Genomic DNA, 15,683 nt, shown 5'->3' with positions numbered 1-15,683 from the left:
GGCTCTCTCTCTCTCTCTCTCTCTCTCTCTCTCTCTCTCTCTCTCTCTCTCTCTCTCTCTCTCTCTCTCTCTCTCTCTCTCTCCAGTATTTGTGGACATGGTGGGCTCATGTAACCCTCATCTGCAGCTCGCCATCTCGTTGATCTGAATGATGGTGCTCCCTAAACTGAGGTACTGGGGCGATGTAAAGGTCATGGGGGTTATGTGGCTCCATGGGTAAATGTGTTGGCTGGTTGAATTGCTCTTTCACAAAAGGACACCCGTGTTTCATCGCTACCTCGAAAACAAAGTGCCGCAAAGCTGCTGTCAAGTTTTTTACCCAATCGTGTCAACCAGCAGGAGGCTTCTTTTCAGATGGCAGAGCTCCCCGACAAAATCTGATCAGAAAAAGACTCTCCGGGGAGCTTGAAGGCTGTCACACATTGGATCAGTTTAGGGTTAAATATTCTAATCAAATATCAGTAAAGGAGGAAAGTTAATATGGTGAGTCTGAGAAGTTTGACAGATCATTCACAGCGGTAACCCTGGATTTATAAATACAATTCTGTTTTCTGTAAAAAATTAAAATTATTATTATTATTTTTTTTTAAATCTGTTTTTTTCTGACTGATTTCTTTCTGTGATTCTTCCTGAAACATTGAATGAAACGATTAACTTCAGTATTTTTAACACAGGCGAGCACTGATGCGTAACTGTTTGGCAATCAGCGCCACTAAAAGGCACAAAACCTCCTTCTGATACGAGGAAAAGCTGCAGAAAATAATGAATGTTGCGGCTTCTTTAAGACATCCGAGCAAAACAACACTGCCCTACAGAGGAGGAGGAGGAGGAGGGGGGGGGGGTGGAGAGGGAGGTTCGGCTGGATGACCGAATGGCAGCTTTTACGCAGAGGGTTGTCTCACCTGCTGAAACGCGCTTCCAACGTTCAGCACAACAGAGCCATCGTTCGCTCTCACCTCCAATTAATATCCGCGCCTGCGAGGACAGCGCGTCGTTTCGCCTCTTTGGGTTTGTTTTGCTTTGCTTTATTTTGATGCGACGAGTTTGGGTACCCTGCCGTGCCCTCTGCGTATGGATCGTCTCCTTCAGAGTAGGCGAACAAAGCGCATCAAGCCTCTCCAGAGAACCGCATCCCCCTCCACAACAAATTCAAGGATTTTCCTCTGTAAGTACTCAGGATAACCATTTGGTATCTTCGCTTGTTTTTCCTGTCGTTAGGTTGCCTTGTGCGTAATTGACTGGGAGAGAAGAAGCCGCTAACGATGGATACGCTCCTCCGTAGCCCGATGGATAGGCATTTAATCTAGGGAACACCCGATCCAACAGCTGGACACAAATAATGGCAAGATTTTGGATAGCGCCGGACACGTTGTTTGTTTTCTGGGAGTAGAAGAAGAGGCCTGGGTCGATGCTTGAAAACAAAAACGAGCCCAACACTGCAGCTCAAACATTTCATTCCCCCAGGCACGAGTTACAATACGACAAAAATACAACCGGTCAGTGACAGAACAAACTGACAAACATCACAGACTATATCAAAATTACCAACATAAGGTATGGAGCACACCGGGATCGAAGAGGTGAACCAGACGCACCAGCAGCAGCATGAGCCCATCAGCTTCGGGATCGACCAGATCCTCAACAGCTCGGATCAGCCCAGTGGCTGCATGCTGCCCAACCGGACCGGCGACCCGGATTACGCGCTGGCCTCCAACGTCTACAGCAACGGCTACAACAGCGTCTACAACCCGGCCTGCTCCATGGCGGCGGCGGCGGGTCTGGCCGGTTCCTATAACGTCAACATGAACATGAACGTCAGTATGAACATGAACGTTAACGTGAACTCGGGCGGCGCCGGCGGGGTGATCCGGGTGCCGGCGCACAGACCCATGCCGCCTCCGCCCGCCGCCGCTGCGCCGCACCCGCCCCCTTCTACGCATCCGCCGGGCGTCGGACCCGGCATCCCGTCGGTGCCCGGGATGGGGATGGGGAATCCGGCGAACTTCACCTTCCCGTGGATGGAGAGCAGTAGGAGGTTTGCCAAGGACAGATTAACAGGTAAACGTGCAACACTTGTGATCCGATGTGTGTTTCAGAGCAGATTCATGCGCCTTCACCTGCATTTTACACCCTCAAAAATGAGCCCAGAAGCTCCAGCGCAGAGGCGAGTTGTCGCTGCACGTTTCTCCTGCTTTACAGGTGTTAGTGGTGAATTCTCTGACATTTGCATATAAACAATCAGGCCCGTGAACGGTGCAGTTAACAGGCTGAACTGGGCCTCGACAGAGGTCCTGACCTCATCCTCAGGCCGAAATCTACAACGAATCGTAGAGGTTGTATGCACACACAGGCAGTTTTATTAGGCTGGACGGGCAGCCTGATGAACGAGAGCACGGATTGACGCGGACACGCAGATGAATCAGTATTGGACCATCGCTCTCCATTTACTGCGGATGACGGATAACGACGTTCCGCGTCTTTTCATGAGGATGAATGATTCTTATTTTATGTTTTCACTTCATCTCTGAGCCAACTGAGAAATCAGGAAGATGAGTCATAATAGCAATAACACATGACAGGTTTAAATCTAGGCTATAATAACAGTTTAGGACAATTATTATTATTATTATTATTATTACTATTATCATTATTATTATTATTATTATTATTATTATTATTATTATTATTATTATTATTATATACTCTGTGTTTTCAACTACATTAATGCAGCATATTTATTATACTTTGTTTTGAGAGGAATATCATTTAAACACAACTTAATTGTTTGTAGCTCTCCAAAATTAATCCACTTGATCCAAATGTCAACAAGTCTTACTGGGGTTTAATTTGAGCTCCTTGTCGACTCAGATTCTCCACAAATGTCTCAGAATAATTCAGCTGCTCGGTTTCTTCCTCCGGAGATTATGATGTGAAGAAAGTAGTAAATAAGACAAAAAGGCACATTTGTGTTTATTTTAGAGAACCGATTTTCTTCGCTTCCTTCTTCTCTTTTCTTTTTCGTCAAAAACATGACGATTAACTATGTTCTTTCTTTATGATAAATATAAATTAAGGCACTAATCTGAGTTACATAATCCCAGTTTAATTAAAGGTCCCCATGATAATGTTTTGTTTCATCTCCAACACACACACACACACACACACACACACACACACACACACACACACACACACACACACACACACACACACACACCGTGTTTTGTGTCTCACCTATATAAACCAATAATCAGCTGTTGATTTGAAATCAAACGGGACATTGTGAATGTGTGTGTCTTCACACACTGATGATGATGAACTAGTTATTAATTACTAGTTATGAACATAACTGATAACACGCAGCCAGCTGCTGTTCGGTCAGAACTACATCAGTCCTCCATTTTGTCTGCGTGACTACAGATCTTATTACAACAGTACCGAGTATGATTTATTATAAATGATAATCTTTGAGTTCAGTGAACGTCTAACTTCATATCATCACCTCTTTATGTCAGTGTATTCCCTCCTTCAATAATTATTTTTCTTATGACCTCATCGTTATGAGGATGAAAATGAAGAACATCCTCCTCCTCTCCTCCTCTCCTGCTCTTCTCCTCCTCCTCTCCACGCATTAAATATTCACCATTCCGTTCTTTCTACCTGATTAATTATTGAATACGGGGCCGATATGTCAGCTGCAAACAGATACAGTGTAAATATGCTTATCAATTCTACTCATGGTCACTGAGGGCCCCTCGTTTCATTTCTCTCAGCTTTGTGTCGCTGTAATTATTTCGCAGTTTAAATCTTCACACTGTATTGATCACACACACACACACACACACACACACACACACACACACACACACACACACACACACACACACACACACACATTCAGCCCGCTGTCTGCTGTAGAGGCCGGGGATCCGGCGGCCGCAGCAGCGCGTCTCCGACTCTTGTTGGAGCGGAGAAATAAACGGCTTCGTGCCGATCGAAGCAGCTGAGATGTTGATCAAAGTTTCCTGCTCCTGCGGCAGAGAGAGCTTTTCTTTCTTTTTGTTATTTTCTCCTTTTTGCAAGAATGTAGATGAACTTAAACGGCACGATGCGCATATTTCACCTCACGGCCTCAGATTCATCTAATCCATCCTGAGGAGAAGTTTAGAAATCCATCTCAAGAAACAAGACTCGCTCATGTTGCTGTCTGCGGGAAATGATGTATTTCATTTTCACTGACTTTGACTTTTATTATTATTATTATTATTATTATTATTATTATTATTATTATTATTATTATTATTATTATTAGCAGCAGCAGCAACAGTAGCACTAGTAGTATCTTATTTTGGCGGTCGCAGCGGAGTTTCCGGTGCCATTCTGCACAAAAACTTAATTTAATTTAATTGATTTAAGATTTTATTTTATTTCTAAACCTATTTTGAATTTGCTCGACTATCCCAATGAAATGAAAAACTTTAAAAAAAAAACAAAAACTACTACTACTACTACTACTAATAATAATAATAATAACAATAACAATAATAAGTATTATTATTATTATCATTATTATTATTATTATTATTATTATTATTGCTACTATTATTATTACTATTATTATTATTATTATTATACTCAAAGAGTCCTTTATTCGATCATATCGATCAGAACCCGGACTGTCTGAATCCGAACAGTTAGAGAATATTATATATTTATATTTTATTATATATCATAAGTTAAATGAAGCGCTGTCGCTCTAAAGTGGCTCTGCAACAAGAACCATGATAACAATACGAACAGAGGATGAAGTGGATCTTTGGGCATCCTGGTAATAAACAGAACCGCGACCCAGTCTGCGCAGCTGTGTACTGGAAGCTCTGGTTCTGCCGGTGCTGGACGGCCCCAGCAGAGACGTGATGTTGTGGTCGTGGCAGTTTGACGGTCGCTGATCGTCGCTGTGACAGAAGACAGCAGCTCGCTGCCTTTTGTCCCGCGCGCTGTAATAAATAGCAATATATGTTCATGTTGTATTTCAATATCCCCTTTAGAATCCTTCACGGATATATTTATTAGATTGCAACAGAGGTAATATCCGCAGTGGGGAAGCGAGGCGCTGTCACCGAGGAGCGTTATTAAGTATAGATGGTTTGGTTATGGAAACATATCCTCCATGGAAGCTTTTATTTTATTTTTATATGTTTCTGCTCAGTCGTGTTAGTGCAGGCAGCAGATGTAATTCTGAGTTCTCATTTGATTAAAGGGAAGAAAGGTCACATTAATGAGCCGTTTGTTTGATTTAATTTGTAGTTTTTTAGTTAGTTTTTGTTTTTTTATTGGAGAAAAATTTGCTTCTTTTTGAATTCAACACTTGTCCACCATAACTACACAGGAGTTCGCAGTTAGCAGTTCGCAGGCGGATTGGTTCATTGTTTTCACACTACAAACAGGCCTAAAGCCCAGCAGTGGATTCAGGAGGATACCAAAATCAGTTTGACATTTTAATTACTTCTTTTTCTTTCTGAAGAACTTCTACAGTGATGTTACATCATCAGAAATGTTCTCTCATTTTTACGTGTTGATTTTTGAATGTGTGATTCTGATCTCGTCTCAGAATTTTGAGAATTCTCTCCTTTATTTGCAAACCGGTACTTGAACATATTTCCTTAAAGCTTTACTGTAGGTCAACATGTGCCGGTGACACGAGAGAAGTCAGTTTTAAGTCACTGTTTAACACTTTGTGGCTTCATGGGACACAATGAACACACCTGAGTCCCGCAGACAGAAGCAAACAGGACTATGATGTCTTTTCATTGAGACGGACGCAGTTGAGCAGGGTCACTTTTTTCATTTGGCGTCGGTTTAAAATCCAGCTCAGAGATGATCTCTTGCTCACAGTCCAGATTAATGTGAAGGCGTATCTGCTTCGTCAGAACACCTACATGACTGAAGCGGTATCATATCATGACTGTATCGTGTACTTTCTGCCTTTTGCACGCTGAGGAAAAGCTTTTCTGCAGTTTGGCTCCTGCTGCGTCTTGTGTTCCACTTGGGTTCCCTCTAAACGTGCTCACATGTGCCTGGTCCATTAGTTAGCCCGCAGATGGCCTGAAATAGCCATCTAATGCAGTATTATTCAGCCAGAGCGGCCGCTGGGAGCAACAACAGGCCTGCTCGCTCCCAGCATGTGACCCGCAGGGCTGGACGTCGTTTTGGGGAAACGAGACGGCAACCAAAAGGACAGGTTACAATGCTTCTATATATTAGAAATGATGAATAAGAATATGATTTAAAAACATATGATTAATGCAACAATGTAACTATAAACTCATTATTAAGAGCCTCAGCGGTGTCATAGTCTTCCTGTGTGCGCCGTATACAATGATCAGAAACATCATGGGAAATTTGTCGCTGTAAACTCGTGATTAAATACCATAGATGCCTGTCGGAGCCCCAAAAGGAATATTAGAGCGATACAATTACCATTTATACTACTATTGAGCACCAGAGCAACACATAATGTGAAACCTGATAACAATATTATGGGAATATTACCATAGGAGATTAAAGATAATAATTAGAGGAAGAAAAAGAAGAAGTGGTCACAATAAATTCGGTGCAAAACACAATAAAAAGGTAGTGAACGTTCATTTGGAGCACTAAATTTGCATTGCTAATTTACACTCAGGTAATGTTAACTTTATGTGACCTACTGTAACAGCACATCGCAGCTATTCATATTTATTTTACAAATCATTTGCTCGTGTACGCCTCAATTTGCCGCTCGTGTTCAGCACCATCAGGGGACGTCGGCAGCTCCCTGGGAATGACTGCCGAGCGCATAATAGCTTCATGTTCCATTTTCCATCCAAATTGTCATCGTCTGTGTGGCAAATGAATTTTCAGGTGGCAGAAACTCTGCAGCAGCAGCAGCAGCAGCAGCAGCAGAGCGCGGCTCTCGGGGACACCTCTGCACATGTTTCATATTCATGTTGGCTTCTGGTGAGCTTTCCTGACAAAACAAAAACAAATAAACACTCTGTAAGACAGGAGCAGAAGCAGCCTGCTGGGGAGGAGCGACACAAACACACAGAGGGAAGGAGAGACAGAGACAAACTGTTTGTTTTTTGTTTTTTATTTCTATTCTGCCTCAAAATGAGAATGTTGCCAGGGAGTGGATCTATGGCCAAAAACGGTCTCATTACATTTATCGATCTTCTGTTTACCCATGGCTGACAAAATAGACAGGATTCATAGATATTTCATGATGCAGAAGATAATTTGTTATTAATACCCAGATACAGTGAAATGTGAAAGCGAACCATCAGGCAGTGAGGAAGAAAAACACGACGCAGGCGCACACAGGTCAGCCTGCAATTCATGTTTTTTAAAGAAGAAGAATTTATCTGACAGAATGACTCATTACCATTTAACATCAACATCTGTAACACAAACGTGGTCGATTCTGCAAAAATGTTGTACACCTATGCACGATCAGCATCTTACATCATTATGAGGAGTTTTCATGACAAGTGCTTAATGTTTGTACATTACATATGTTGTGCAGAAATTTAACATCTTTTGATGGCAAAAAAATCTTCCAAATAACAAAAACTGTTCTGTGCTAAATCTGAATTCTGTGAATGGTGTTTAGATCAGTTGTGGTGACCTTCATGTTCTCTCATTCTGACCGGCTGACCACCATTTATCCTGCCTGCCTGATTTATCTTCATAAACCTCCTGCTTGTCACTTATTTTTCTAAATGGAAGTTATCTCATTTTGAAGCAAACCTTCCCAAATGCTAACTTAAGAAACTAGCAGTAAATGACATTAAAGTAGACCCTGCTCATCATTCAGGCTTCCTTCATGTGATTAGTTGCTGTGCGCCGGCGCCTGCACAGCGGCTGCTGCTGCTGCTGCTGCTGTGCTCCAGATGTGGGACCTTACTGTGTGTCCCTTTCCTTTAGGGGAGCAGGCAGAGGAGAGCCGAGTCGGAGAGGCCACAGGGGGGCCGGGGCCCGCCGGGTCCCTCTGTCCTCTCCCCAAGGGAGACATCGGCAGGGTCCCCGTCTGGAGCACTGTGGAGACATTAGCTAAATGCTATTACCCCGAGCTCGCTCACCTGCGAGACGGCAATGGCCTTCTAGCAGACTATCCTTTTCCAAAGGGGGCTTGCCCAGGTGAGTCACCCGTTCCCCTTCAACAACCACCTCCCTTACCTCACCCATCTGTGTCACAGCTGATTTTTAAATGTTTTATTTGTGAGAATGTAAAACTATTGTTCAAGTAGAAGTTTATATCTTGATGTGTACAGGCCATTTGACTACCAGATGGAAGCAGTGTCTTTTCATGAATTGTTTTTGGAGCTGATGCTCTCCAAACATCTGACTTTGACTTTCGCTCACTTCTGCACAAACCAGTGTGCTGTTTGTTTTTCTGAATCTGGCAGGGTAATATTAGGCATAATTCTATTTATCTTCTACAATTGGCAGCTTCTGGACCTTCTTTTAGACTCCTCACACACACTGGCTTTTCCAGAGTTTAGGCAAAATGGACAATAATTTATCTACTCAAGGACTGGAAAACAAATGTGTGTTTATAACATGAGTGTGCACAAATAAGACCTCAAGGGAAATAAGTTGATATTTCAGAAGCACAGATCCTTTAAATTTAGAACTGGAAATATCAGCTTACACTAATGTGAACCCTTAAAGTCCACTTGTAATTGCTAATGCTAACATGGACTTTTTTCAAGAATCATTTGCATGATGTTTAAAGCCACAATCCATCACATTAAATGCCTCAGAATCATCAAATACTTGTTCTTTTCCAGCAGCCCTCTCACCTTTCTCTGTGACCCGTCGTATTGGCCACCCATATCAGAACCGGACGCCACCCAAGAGGAAAAAGCCTCGCACATCCTTCAGCCGGGTGCAGATCTGCGAGCTGGAGAAGCGTTTCCATAGGCAGAAGTACCTGGCGTCGGCTGAGCGTGCCACCTTGGCAAAAGCCCTGAAGATGACAGATGCACAAGTCAAGACCTGGTTTCAGAACAGACGGACAAAATGGCGGTAAGATTACAGCGGGCCACTCCTTCAGCTAAAGGAACCTTCAGCCAAACTTTTTTAATTCACCCATTATCTACTCACCACCATGACGGTGGGAATATCAGCTTAAGTTTTGCAATCCACAAAACATTTCTGGAGCCTCACAGCAAAACAGTGTTGTATCATTGTCCTAAACAACCAAAGTAGCTGGAGACTATGAAGCTCATCCAGTATAATCAAAACGTTGGGAAGTCTCCAAATCCCAAAATGATTTAAAAGATGTAATTTGCACACGCGTGCACGTTAAGGGAGTGACTTTGTATGGGCAGGGGGTGAGTAGATAATGACCGCATTATATTTTTAGGGTAAAACGTTCATTAACGTGTTACCTGAAGTAGTTTAATGCCAGTTAGTGATGGGAATGTAGGGAATAGCATAGCTAAAGCCTTGTAATTCTCCCCTCCATGTGCCCTATTTTTATCATTGCTTCTCCCTCATGGTCTTTCTAAACCAAACCGTCTTTGGTGGGTTTTCCAGAAGCTGTTTGTCTTGTTGAGGGCAGGAGGTTCACTAAGAGCCACTGAAAAATCATCATCACTAATCATATCTGTGTTTTGCTTTTGGCTTCAAAATGCTTAAGGATATTTCACTCTTAACACAAGCTCGAGCCGTCTGAGTCGTCGTACAGCACAACACCTATTTTGCTTAGACTAGCTGCCCGTTGAAGCCAGTTTACTTGACCAAGCACAATTACTCCTGAGCATCCTGAAAGGCCTTTTAGAAACCTGCTGTCCAAAGCAATACTGAAACACTCACTGGAGGAATTGACTGCCAAGTCCATAGACACATACACACATACACACGCGCACACACACACACACACACACACACACACACACACACACACACACACACACACACACACACACACACACTTCATTGTAACTGTTCTTTATAGCCATTTTGGAGGTAAATGAGTAGGAAATCAAATTATGAAGCACTGCCTGTAGTTAAAGGGACAGGACACATATTTCAAAAGCATATTACGAACAACTAAATTGCCTTTTAGGGTTTAATGTTTTAATGATCATCAAGATTTTAAGAGCAGGTTTTGAATTTACTTCACACAGAAAACACTTAAGACTTCTGTTTTTGGGTGGTTAATATTTAGATTTGAGCTTTTTGGCATCCTTGTCTTGAATGTATCATATGCATGATATTTGTGTTAAAAATCAAACAATTGTTGAATACTTTGTTAAGTTGTGGACAGACATTATCTCAAGCATTTCAAATGTGTACAATTTTCAAACCAAGAAAAAATATGGTTATTTGGGTAATGGTGCATTTCATTTTGTCGCCTTTTGTTCTACTATCCAGGAGAGAGTCAGAGCGGGGAGGGAAGTCAGCAAACATGACTAAACATTACATGAAAGCAGTTTGAAAGGAGACCTATTATCTTTTACCGTTATCTTTTTTCTTGAGCACCAACAGGAGCTCCTCACCCACAGAAAACAAATTGCTCCTGAAACGCCTCGTCAGATGTCCCGCCCTTAAGGTTGTGATTTTCTGACATCACACTTCGTCACCCTGTCACACATAATTTATGATTAGAAGCTAATTTGGCAAACAAGAATTTATTAAGTACAGTTGCGTTGTTGTTGTTGTTGTTGTTGTTGTTGTTGTTGTCGTTGTTGTTATCAGTGCTGGCTCAGGCATGTGTGAGCTGACCAGTCAGAGCAGACTGGCTGTAAAGGAGGAGGGCCTTAAAGAGACAGGAGTTCAAACAGAGCTGCAGCACTCAACAGTATGAGAAAACTGATTAATGTGATGAATCTGAATATTTGCATAATATGTCAGCGATAATCTGTGTACATTTCTGTCTGAATCATGTAGACAGATTTTCGCTGGCGATTGTGGTTGTTTACAGTGAAGACGTCAACTCTCATGATCTCATGCTAACCATGTCTTCTGTTCTGATTGAGAGGCAGAAATTACATACTGTGCATTTAAGCAAACACATTTTACATAAATAGGTTTGATGATCCTTTTTAAAAAGCATTTAAAAAGGGGCATTCATTTGAAAAAAATCCAACAATCACATCCTATATAACTGACAGCCAAGTCACATTCTTCACTACAAGAGGTAATAGAAATTAATTTGTGTAAATAAAACACCACCAAACCAAATGCAAGACTGAACGACATGTCAGGTGTAACAAGGGAATTGGAAATAACTAATTTTCATGATTTCCTACTTTTGCTGAGATTTATGCCATTTCCCTGCAGTGTGCACCTGATAGGGCGAGTTTGAGGGATGTCTTTGCGTGACGACTATGCTAGTAACAAGAGGATGATCGAATCAACAGCCGAGGAATGAGATTATGATAATGCTGTTAACAATAATGTGTGGCTAATGGATGGAGGTTGGTGTGCATGAAAGAGTGTTTTCGAGGTGTGTTTCCGCTAGGTGATTTCCACCGTTTGCATCGTGCTATTGAATTTGACGGCCATCAGTTGTTTATTGTGGATGGGGTTATTTGTGACACCTCCATGATTTTAAAAGGGAAAATAGAAAACTCTAATGGTGCGTTCACTTGTGTGGCTGAAAAGGATCTTTTTTGACATTTTTGGCTAAAATGGTGGACCACACGGAGGTGGAAAATTCCTGCTTTAAATGTAAACATCTGGCAGGATAATTGTTTTTTGACTATGACAGAAACTTCAATCCAGAAGAAAAAAACTGGTGAACAAAAGCAGCACTTATCTGCTCACAATTGGAGCACAATTGGTACCTGACTGGTGTCACCCATTTTTGAATACATTTGCAAACTTATTCCCGCTTTTATAATCCAGCAGACTTGACTTGTCCTTAATGATCACTAAAACATAACTTGTTGTTTAGTATGGGTTCATTCCAACATAAACCCTGCAACTTTTTTGTCAAAAGCATGAATCATTTAAAACAATCTGTTCCTGTTTTTCAGGAAAACACACAGCAAATATCTACATAAAAATGTCCATCCACAAAATGTACAGGATATATGTTACTGTGCACATGTGCTGTGTTGACCAGGAAAATAAAACAGATGTAACGCTTCACCTCGACGCGGGAAGTCTACTGTACCTCCTCACGACCTGTTAGTCACGTTCCCTCTCTACCACCTGTCGCTCATCCTGATCAGCTGTCAGCTGTCAGCTCTCAAGCTGTTAGAAGTTTCTGGCACAGGTGTTGATTAAACATACAATGAAAGCAGTCCTCTTGCAAATGAATAGATTTCGGAGACATGTGTAACTGTTCTGGTTTTCTTTTGAACCCTTTTCTTGTTTCATTTTCTTGCTTTCTTTATCATTGTGAGTGATCAGCCTTTTGACCACTGTCTCCAAGCCAGGAGCAGCTGCCAAATACAAGACATATCATGAACAACACAGAAAATGGGGCTGCGGGCTGGTGTTTTTTCTGTTTCTAGATACATTTAGTTTTTAACAAGTATTATGTTGCAGCTTTTATGATAGTGCTATTATTTTGGTATTTTTAAGAGGAGCTCAGCTTAGTCACCCGGTATTTTAGTATGTGTTACATCATATTCAGATTATATTTGAGCTCACTTTCTTGTCAGGATGCCGAGAGGATGCTGATGGCGTTAGAGCTGGGGTGAGGTTTGGCTGCCCTTCAGTATCTGTAAGTGTGAAACCATGGGATATTTTTATTGAGACGTCGGGAGATTTACCAGCTGTGTTAGTGGCAATAAAATGTGATATTTTCCTAACCCCAAGTGGTTTTTGGGTTTCAACATATCAGCGGTTTGCAGAAATGTACATTGCCAACATTTGTTTTGGCGAATGGGTTTGAGGAGCTACAGCACAACAGTCTTAATATATATTTACATGCCGTTTCTTTTAAAAAGAAGCAAGGTGTTACTTTTGTCACTGGTTGCACAAACAGAAAGTGATTTTGTCATTGTTTTCTGAAAAATATTTGTTAAAAGTTTGGCAGGGTGAATTTACTGAGTAACCATCATTTCTTGTAACTGATTATTTTTTCCGCTTTCCTAAAACCTTTATCATTAATGAGCCCTCAGATTAACTTGATAAAGACCTTTTGAGGGATCCTCATCCCAACATTGGGAACCACCACTCAAGATGAGTCCTTTCAGCAAATTAAAGTTATGTTGTGATAATATGAGACAATTCACGGCGACCATTGTTGTGGTATGCAGCATTCATCAATCTAGTGCAACAAAAAGTATTAAACATAGGTTTTATATCTTCCTCTGTTCCAATTTCATCTCCTCTATCCACCCAGGAGACAGACTGCAGAGGAGAGAGAGGCCGAGAGGCAGCAGGCCAACCGGCTGATGCTGCAGCTTCAGCAGGAAGCTTTCCAGAAGACGTTGAGCCAGCCGTTGCAGCCGGACCCGCTCTGCCTGCACAACTCCTCCCTCTACGCCCTGCAGAACCTGCAGCCCTGGGCAGAAGACAATAAGGTGACCTCCGTCACCTCCGTGGCATCTGTAGTGTGAGCGTGTGAGCGTGTGTGTAGAAGGAAAGGGAGGGTGGGCAGGAGAGAGAGTGAGAGAGAGGGGGAGGGAGGGAGGGACAAAGCTGGAAATGAAATGTCTTTATCAAATTGTCATCACAATGGACAAAAGGGAGGAATCTCTTCAGTCTATTTCTGACGTGTCTGACGTTCAAAACGCAGCACCATTATGGGATTGTCATAGATGCTGGAGAAAAAAATGTAATGGCCATTGTGCTTCCTCACTCATTGATCGTTACCAGCAACATGGTGGGGGAGCGTGTAGAGAGAGACAGCTCTCTGTTACTGCCAAGACCTACAAAACACTGTCTGCGGACTTCACAGCACAGGAGCCGCACTGACATTGCTGTTGGTCAAAAAATTAAGCCAGTCTACAACTGTTATCTTGATATCTGAAGTATGTTGAGTCATTTTCCTGCCTTACACCAAGTTTCCGCTTTCCCTTCAGCTGACAGTCTAAAAGAGAGGAGGGCACTTTATCCGTAAGTGCCAGGAAACAAATGGACACCTCTGTACATGCCCAACCTTTCAGGACTGTCCCCCCTTTTGCCTCGGGATCCCTCACGAGGCAGCAGAGACTCTGCCACTAATGGCAAAAAAAAAGACCTCCTGTTTTTCGCTTTTGACTTTGTACAATGTAGTAAATGCATGTTTCAACTCTTTTCTGTGTGCACTTGGAAGTACCATTGAAGCCAGCTGCTGTCGAGGTGGACCGCAGTGTTCAAGTGGTAGTGATGGAACTCTTGATGATGAATTCCTCATAATGTTCAATTTAAAAAGGTGTTTTATATTAAATGATATTGTGAATTTTTGAAAAGATGACAAACCTCTCTGTTTTTCTTCCCACTGTCTGTCTTGTTGGGTTCCTTCTCTCATCGCGTTTTTGTTGTGTGTCACTATTATGAAAACAGTGCAATAATACTTTATGATTTTAGCGAGCTAGTTAGCCTCATGGGATTTAGCCATGATTACACATTAAAGTTTCAAACCACCCAAAGGTAAGATACCGTCAAGCTCTATCAGAAGGACAGAGCAATACCTTATTTTATCCATAAAAACTCATGACTACAGCTCCCAGGTGTGAATGTGAAGGAGGGCGTTGCCGAAAAAACAGCAGGCATGCTCAGCAGAACCCTCCCTGGATAAATAAAGGTTTTGAAAACTGATGCCAGCTCAAATTAGAACGAGAGTGCAGGAGAAAATACAAGTTGTGCTGTTTCAGAGGGAGATGCAGCCATCAGGTTCTTATTTATGTTCTGTTTTCTTTTTTCCCAATGATTCAAGTGCAGCAGGAAATATGAAAACCAACTACAAAGGATGGCCACCAGTGTGAGTTTTCTAACAGCCCAATATCACAAATCACAACTAAGCTCAAGGAGCTTTATAATCTGTACAGCTAACAGCACCGTGGTTTTAGATAAACAACTCTTGTTTTCCTGCTGGAGTTTGCACGCTTAAAGGTCACATTGTACATTGTACACATTGCTGTATGTTGACAGGTCTGAGGGAGGACTGATTCATATGTGAAGAGAAAAGTAGTATAAAGCCTTTTGTGGCTCCAGAGGAAGCTGCATGTTATCTGATAAATTGCCTCCAGTGACACTACTCCAGTGGCTACAATGCATTGTGGGTAGTGTGGGCACCAGGTTTGGATCTATCATTGCTCTCCTTTAACACTGGTAGACTCACTATGGGCCTGTTAACACACGAATGTGTAAAATGAGTGGAGTTACCCTTTAAGAGGAGACACTGCATTGATATATATTTTAGCTGATAGCTATCACCACAAAACTTCCAAAGTTGATTACTTATATCAAAACATTTGCTTTTTGCTTTACAGGTTTTCTGAAATGATATGTAAATATGCATTCTGTGGTTTAAAATGCACCAATTTGCTTACATTTTCAGAAATACAGAAATCAGATGTTTTCAAGAGGAAATGTTCTACGAATCACGATGATTTATGAACAAATCCCTTCGTAAAAACCTTCAGAACACAGATATGAATAAAAATGTGAGGTTTCGTGTATGTAAGTGATACTGATGTGGATATTTTCTTGATTTTCTGGCAAAAGAGAAAGAGACTGTACTTTTATTTGGT

General features: G+C 41.8%; 1 protein-coding gene and 1 long non-coding RNA gene across 6 annotated transcripts; both read left to right on the top strand.

Moving 5' to 3' along the window:
* The first annotated feature begins 911 nt into the window (after window positions 1–911).
* tlx2 (T cell leukemia homeobox 2) lies at window positions 912–14,395 on the top strand. 5 transcript variants are annotated; one of them, XM_037076061.1, is made up of 5 exons: window positions 912–2,058; window positions 7,966–8,178; window positions 8,832–9,069; window positions 13,349–13,529; window positions 14,031–14,395. In XM_037076061.1, the coding sequence occupies exons 1-5, from the start codon at window positions 1,557–1,559 to the stop codon at window positions 14,040–14,042; spliced, it is 1,146 nt and encodes a 381-aa protein (XP_036931956.1). In that variant the 5' UTR covers window positions 912–1,556; the 3' UTR covers window positions 14,043–14,395. The 5 variants fall into 5 exon arrangements, with proteins under 5 accessions (XP_036931956.1, XP_036931955.1, XP_036931954.1 ...); XM_037076060.1 differs by lacking the exon at window positions 14,031–14,395 and having other exon boundaries at window positions 8,835–9,069; window positions 13,349–13,586; XM_037076059.1 differs by lacking the exon at window positions 14,031–14,395 and having other exon boundaries at window positions 13,349–13,586.
* LOC119006919 lies at window positions 5,528–7,363 on the top strand. The gene is made up of 3 exons (XR_005070943.1): window positions 5,528–6,241; window positions 6,904–6,999; window positions 7,296–7,363. It is a non-coding gene; the product is annotated as an uncharacterized LOC119006919 (long non-coding RNA).
* Window positions 14,396–15,683: the final 1,288 nt, after the last annotated feature.

The sequence above is a fragment of the Acanthopagrus latus genome, chromosome 18 (genome assembly GCF_904848185.1).
Source record: "Acanthopagrus latus isolate v.2019 chromosome 18, fAcaLat1.1, whole genome shotgun sequence".
Lineage (NCBI taxonomy): Eukaryota > Metazoa > Chordata > Actinopteri > Spariformes > Sparidae > Acanthopagrus > Acanthopagrus latus.
Note: the sequence above shows the minus strand (reverse complement) of the source record. Positions and strands in the feature narration are given on the sequence as shown.